A 6,665-nucleotide genomic window follows, 5' to 3' on the forward strand; every position below is an offset into this window, starting at 1 on the left:
AGGGCAAACAAAATACAAATAAATGTAGAACAGCGTAGTTAAAACATCAATAAAGCAGTATTTTAAAACAGTAACAGTAGATTAATCAAATACTCTTGAGTAAATGAACAATGTATTATTTAAATACTCTCCAGAGACATTTCCAAGTCTCCTGATAATGTTATAATTCATATTTCTTGACATATTAATGTTACCCAAGCGAAAACATTTTAATCTCCAAATAATACACAATGGTATTTGTGATATATATTTTAAATTCCCAAGGTGAAAATTTCCGATAAATCTTACTAAAACCTCATCTTCTTCTCTTTTCTATTTATAACACTTTTCCCTCAGTGTAAGCACACACACTCGACCGAAATTGAAATGCAGACGAAGCCAGAGATGGAACCGTGGCGTAACCCGTTGATTCCTCCTGCCTGCACTTCATTTAAACTTGGGAAAATATTTTAATTATTAATGTATACAACTGGGGTCGGTCTGGGCTGGGCTGGGCCGGTACAAGAGGCCAGGCCTTTCCCAGCTCCTGCTGCAGTGGGAGAGATGGGAGAGGGGAGTGGGCTGGGTGGGAGCTGCAACCGTAGCCGAGGGTATAGAAATGGGCAACGGATGCGCATGTGAATGATGATGCGGCTTGACGATTGGCACTGGGTGGCATCGGTTTCGGTTTCGGTTTGGTTGGGTGGTGGTTAATGGGGTTCTGGTCTCCTGGCTGCCACTTCCTCTCGCCCGTAGCTTGTGGCAAAATGGCATAATTCGGATGACCGAGTCGACAATTTCAACGCCACGGAGCAGGCCGACCTGGCCCACGACCAGGACCTCGTCACTGCCAGCAACAACTGCACTTAAATGCTAAATGAGTGCAAGTGCTGTTATTGTTAGCCAACTGGAGCGGGAAGGGCAGGGGAAACGTTACGAATCCGGTGGTGGATGGGATGAATGGGATGGATGGATGGATGGATGGTGGGTGCAGAAAACTTTAAGTGAGCACTGGCATCCTGGATGTTGCCACTCCGCTCCCTCCATCCGTGCCCAACACTGGCAACACTCGAGTCCTCCGCCCCAACGCTGTCTCGCTCCTCGTCGCACTAGTTGCAACGGAAGTTGCAGCTATTTAAATGTGTTGAAGAGCTTCTGGCCGGGCTAAATAGGCAGCTACCAGCCGGTAGAATAGCACAACAGTTCACCAGTTGGCAGCCAGGAAGGCTGGCTTCCAGCATCCGTATGCTGCTCATGGTCCTTCTGCTTCTGCTGCTGCTGCTTCTTCTCCTCCTCCTCGATGCTGCTGCTGCTCCAGCCAATGGCTGTAGTTTTTGCTGCTCACATTTTGCATGCGCTCTCATTGTTGTACTTGTTGTTGGCTACGGACAGAGTTCACCGAGTTACACTCGGAGAAATGGAGGGACTCCTTAATATTCGCTTATTACCTATGAGTAGGTTTATTAAAAGCATAAATAGGGAGATCACTATACTTTAAAAGGTACTATTTATACAAATCTAAGATCGGTTATGTGTAATGTCCATTATGTAGGCCATCAGTACCATGTCGCGTAGCTCCAAAGTCACTCGGCCACGATGACGGGTGAGCATGTAGGAGTCCTCTAAGCGATGCGTCAAGTAGAGCTCCGACGACTCTTGCAGCACTCCCAATGCGCTTTCGGTGATCCTGACCTGGGAAATAGTATACTTCATGATCAGTTCTCGCACCAATCGGGCAAAGGGTAGCCGGGGTATTAATGGCACAGTACAAGCTCGCAGGCGTCGGATCTCTCTATCCATCCTGTTGGCCCTGCTCACGGGATTGCGCTGCTTCCTTCGACTCGATGCTCCTGCTGCTTCACCTCTACCCGAGTTCTGGCGAGTCTGCCGCGACCTGGATGTCGACGGGCGATTATCCTGGTCTTCCTGGTGCTCCTCGTTTCTGTTTGTGTGGCTACTCTCGGATCTCAGCGTCGAGGAGCGTCGATTGTTGGCGTTCTGAGAGATTAGACGACTTGTAGAGAATTCCAGGCCATAATCGGTGTCATTTTCAGACGCCTCCGGTGATCGAAAAATAGAGCTTTCATCGTTGGAGTCCCCTTCATCCTGATGACTTGTGGGCTGCGCCATGTTTTGCTTTAAACTTTCAGTGTCATTTTATTGACAAGTGGCAGTAGGACCGTATTATAATTATCGATAATCCAACTCTGACTACTCATTTAAATTATAACGCTGACCAACACTAATGTTTTGTTTTTAATTTCAGCATTATCAGCAATTTCTTGCAGTGCTTTGTAGGGTCTCACTGCCACGCTCCATAATTAATTTCGCTCATGAATAATTTTTAATTAAATGTGCAAGAGCAGAAGGCAGAATAAAAAAAAGCCAACCGGAGAAGCAGCAGCAGCACTAAAATAGCATTGAAAGGAGCAATGTGCCCAGCTTTTGTCATAACGCAGTTGCGAACCCGAACTGCGGGAAAAATGCTCCAGCAGAATCCTGCATGGCATTCATAATCAAATTGAACATAAATAAATAAGCAGAGGAATATCACTGTGGTTGGGGCAGGGGCAGACACATATCCAAAGTGGAGTTGCCTCCGCCTGCAGTTCAAGTGGCTGGCGGAGCATCGAAATAACCCAACCGAACAGGAGCATCCGGCATGAGAATCACGAGTAGCTGGCTGCTACTTGAGGTTACCAACTTCTCGAGTGGAAAGTGAACGAGGAACCGGACTGCTGCCAACTGTATGTACGAACGTGGCTATTATCAACTGTCGTCCATTAGGCGTCCGAGACACATCTTAGCAGCAGCAGCAGCAGCAGCAGAAGCAGGAGCATCCCGACATCATGCATCATGCTCTGGAGACTCGAGTGCCAGCTGAATGCTCAATAAATTATATATGTAACATGCTTTTTATCAATTACTCGCACCTTCAAGCCGCCAGACAACCGACGACGACGACAACGACAGACGACAAGCTGGGACCATGTCCATGTCCATGGCAAATTGCGGGACAAAACGAAGGGACAGCGCCGAGGGCAAGGAGCCAAAAGAGCCAGGCGACTTTACTTTGGGAAACTACGTTGGCAGCAAATGCAATTCCAGCCAGTAAATGGAGCTGGCAGCCAGCAACCGAGTCCAAAGGCGTTAACAAGTGTGGCGGCGACAGAGGTGGAGGTGGAGTGGGATAGGGTGTGCTCTTGGTGCTCCTGAAAGTTTCCCATTAGTTTCGCCTTGCCTGGGTTTTTGGACTACAGTTGGCCCTCGAGAAGAGCTCTATGATTTGTTAATATTTAACATTTTAAGGTATTTCAAATTCTCTCTCTGTTTATATTGTTATCAATAGCTCTCTATATTTTCCAGGACAAGAGGAAGTTCGTCTGGAGGCAACACGACTATATTTCATTTTGTAATTACAGAGACTGTATCCCAGCATTTGCATCTTTGCTGGCTCTCAGTTCTACAACTTATTCATTGTTTCGTCAATCAGGCGTTGACATGCCAGTTCCGCCCTAATGGCCATCAAACTGCGCAACAGGAGGAAGATGAAGAACTGGAGCTGGAGCAAAGGGTAGTGTGAGGAGTCTGAGCAAGAGGAGGAGCACCTGCCACGAAAGCCAGCCAAAGTTATTCAAGCAAAACTCCTCGAACAAATACAAACAACCCAAGAAGAAAAAAAGCCAAACCAAAAACTGAACAAAGGCCAAAGAAAGAAAGCAATTTTGTGAAAATTTAAGATGTGTTGCGGACAAACTTTGGTTCGCCCCCTCCGCTCCTCTCTGTGCATTTTACATACAACACGAAGGAAACATGAGAACAACAAGCTCACGAAAAAAAGGTAGAGAGATAAAAATGTGAAGATACCGGAGACTCGACCCGGGATGAAGTCAGGGATCCAAACAAGCCACCAAACCAGGCAGCCAACCAACCAAACCAACCAAGGCATCCCAGCCAGCAGCAGCAGCAGGCAGCAGCAGGAGTTCACTCATTTAAATTATCAACACGACAAGGAGGAAAGCGAATGAATGCAAGAGAGGAGAATCCTCCAGCGAATCCACTTAACTTCAAGTTAACACATATGCTTGGTTGCCTGCGTACGATAATAATAATCACAGGACCGATGATCACCTTGATGATGATGGTGATGGAGATGATGAAGTTGGGTTTCTTGTTTCCTCTACACTTTTTTCGCGTTTGCAGTTCTTGCCAAATTGTTAATGGCCATCAAGGACGAGGACGAGGACAGGGAATCTGGCCGCAACCAGAGAACCCAACCGAAATTGTAGAACCTTTTCATGGCTCCTAAAGATAGCTTTTTTTTATATTCATGTCTTTGGTTTTGTTTTTACTTTGTTGCCTGTTCAGAGATCTTGATTAAAACTATGTTGAAATTAAGAAAACTTGTATATCCTTTGAGGTATTTATGAGTTAACTTCCTAATATGAAGTTGTCCCTAAATATATATTTCCTCTTAAATATATAGTACTATATATCCCTGGTTGCGCACCCCCTTCCAGCATCCGTGACAGCTTTAAATTAAAACCAAAAACCACTGATACGAAAATGTTCACACACCTACTTAAAATGTAATCGCCGCGTGCTCCGTAACGACGAAGAGGAGGAGGAGGTGGCTGCTGGGTTGCCGGTGCCTGTCCGCTCACTCGATATGACAACTGGCCATTAACGTTAAAATAAATACGTTGCGATGGCCCCGGCACCAGCACCAGCACCACCACACAATTGCCAACTAAAACGGCTGAGAGTTGGCCATAATGATTATGTTGCTGACAGGCCAAGGGGCCCAAGAGCCGGGGGACAAGCAAGCGATGGAGCGTTGAATGGGAAAAATCAACAAACCACAAATCGTATGAACCGGCGACGGATGCGGGAAAAATGCTAAATAATCTTCGTACAAAAAAAAAAAAAAACAACAACAGAGAGATGAGGAGAGGAAAGGTAGAAAAAATCAACGACTACGACGTACACCAAAATGGAAATCGACTTGTCCTGGCCGCGATAATGTGCATGAAAAATTGCGAGTAGCCAGCAGCATGGCGAATTTTGATGGCCTGTCCAACGGAGCGCACCGCACAGAACCGGCAACAGCAACTTAAAATGCATTAAAACCCGGCTCGCCATGGCAAGGCAACGGCATCGCAGCATTAACATTTAAAAAGTTAAACATAAACATGACTGGCTGCATCCGCATCCACATCCACGTCCACATCCTCATCAGAGTTCGTCGAGGCAGTTAACAAGCTGCCAGCCACCAGCAGCCGTCAGTTGGCCAAAACAGCATTAAAGCTATGAGAAAACTGAAAGAGCAACAGCCTAGCATCAACACCAGAACTTTAATCTTTTGGATACCAAATTATATGCTCTTTTAGAGAGACTTTATGGGTAATTACTAGTCATATGTAGATTTGTTCTCTCACTAGGTATGATTTTCTAGACTTTAATGATTGTTTCAATCAAAAATTCCAACAGATTTCCATTCCCCTCAAAAGTTATAACTCAATATTTTACATGGTAAAGGCAACTTTACACCTCCTAAACTGATTTTATTATCCCTGGGGAGCTTTTGTGCAGTTTTATGAATTGAAAAGAGTTTATACAACAAGGCCTAGAGTGTTAGATTATTAGACAAGTTACAACTTTTAGGGACGAGATTCTAGTTCTACTCTGTAATATGAAATCACAAAAATTATATAAAATCATCAAGAGTGTTGTAAAAATTATAAACGAGCCCCAAACAGGGAAGGCCTGCCTGCCTTCCTGCCAGTCTCATGATTGCATTAAAATTTATGCCTAAAAAACAAAATCTGTGGACCCGGACCCGGAAAGGCAACAAACAGCATCTGCTGCTCAGATCATCATCAGCCCATCCCAGCTCGTTGAAAATTGCCCAGAGCCGGGTTCCAGGTCTGCAGCCTCAACTTGAGCTCCAGTCCAAGTCCAATCCTTTGCCCACTTATCGGGCAAACATCATCAACTCGACGCGACTCAAAACAAAATGCTGGATAGGAGGAGGAGGAGCTCCGTGTGGTAGAACACTCTGTGGATGCAGCTGTGGATGGGCCTGGGCCCAGTCGTCGAAGCCAAAAGTGGAAATTGCAATTGTGCCCGAAAAGGGGCCGAGTGAGAGAGAGAAAGAGCATTTTGCCATTGTTTCGCTCCTGGCAGGCCTCATGTTTTATTTAAAATCTTCAACATTATATTACAATGGGCGGCTTGCGACGATCTTTCCATTTGCTTGATGGAATGGAGCATTTAAATATTATGCAGATGGATATGGCTGTTCCAACCCCAAGCTCGATTTTCTTTTCCTTCCATTTATTTATTTATATTTTTTGTGTTGTGTGGAGAGAGTGTGTGTGCGATATAAACCATCACGAAACCCAGAAGACGTGCCCGACCAAATAAAATGCCAAAGAATAAGAGGGAAAAAAATGAAGTCATGAACTTTATTTTCTCTCAACTCGTTAGCATCAACACCCATTCCCATACCCGTTTCCACACCACACCCCCATCCGAAAAATCCCTGTGCGAAACGCCATTAACTCGCACAGCATGCAATTTGCACGTTCGGAAGGGAAAGACTTGCCAAAACTCCACTCGTTCACGCTTCGGGGGAGCGGCTAAAAGAAGAAGCTGGTCAGGCTATAGATGCACTGAAAGAACTT

The 6,665-nt window shown here is 45.4% G+C and overlaps 1 protein-coding gene and 1 long non-coding RNA gene across 4 annotated transcripts; one reads left to right on the forward strand and one right to left on the reverse strand.

The window, feature by feature from the left end:
- Window positions 1-308: 308 nt before the first annotated feature.
- Window positions 309-3,177, reverse strand: LOC110176237 (uncharacterized). Of its 3 annotated transcripts, none has more exons than XM_086829143.1 (2): window positions 1,543-3,177; window positions 309-1,427 (listed from the first exon to the last, which is right to left on the reverse strand). In XM_086829143.1, the coding sequence occupies exons 1-2, from the start codon at window positions 2,107-2,109 to the stop codon at window positions 1,410-1,412; spliced, it is 585 nt and encodes a 194-aa protein (XP_086685269.1). In that variant the 5' UTR covers window positions 2,110-3,177; the 3' UTR covers window positions 309-1,409. The 3 variants fall into 3 exon arrangements, with proteins under 3 accessions (XP_086685269.1, XP_086685268.1, XP_086685267.1); XM_086829142.1 differs by having other exon boundaries at window positions 1,494-3,177; XM_086829141.1 differs by having other exon boundaries at window positions 1,485-3,177.
- Window positions 3,178-3,221: 44 nt separating this feature from the next.
- On the forward strand, window positions 3,222-6,506 carry LOC147644441 (uncharacterized). Its single transcript, XR_015270772.1, has 2 exons — window positions 3,222-3,288; window positions 3,346-6,506. It is a non-coding gene; the product is annotated as an uncharacterized LOC147644441 (long non-coding RNA).
- The last annotated feature ends 159 nt before the right edge of the window (window positions 6,507-6,665 follow it).

This window comes from Drosophila serrata, unplaced genomic scaffold (genome assembly GCF_035046125.1).
Source record: "Drosophila serrata isolate PLE 108 unplaced genomic scaffold, ASM3504612v1 contig_184, whole genome shotgun sequence".
NCBI classification, from domain to species: domain Eukaryota; kingdom Metazoa; phylum Arthropoda; class Insecta; order Diptera; family Drosophilidae; genus Drosophila; species Drosophila serrata.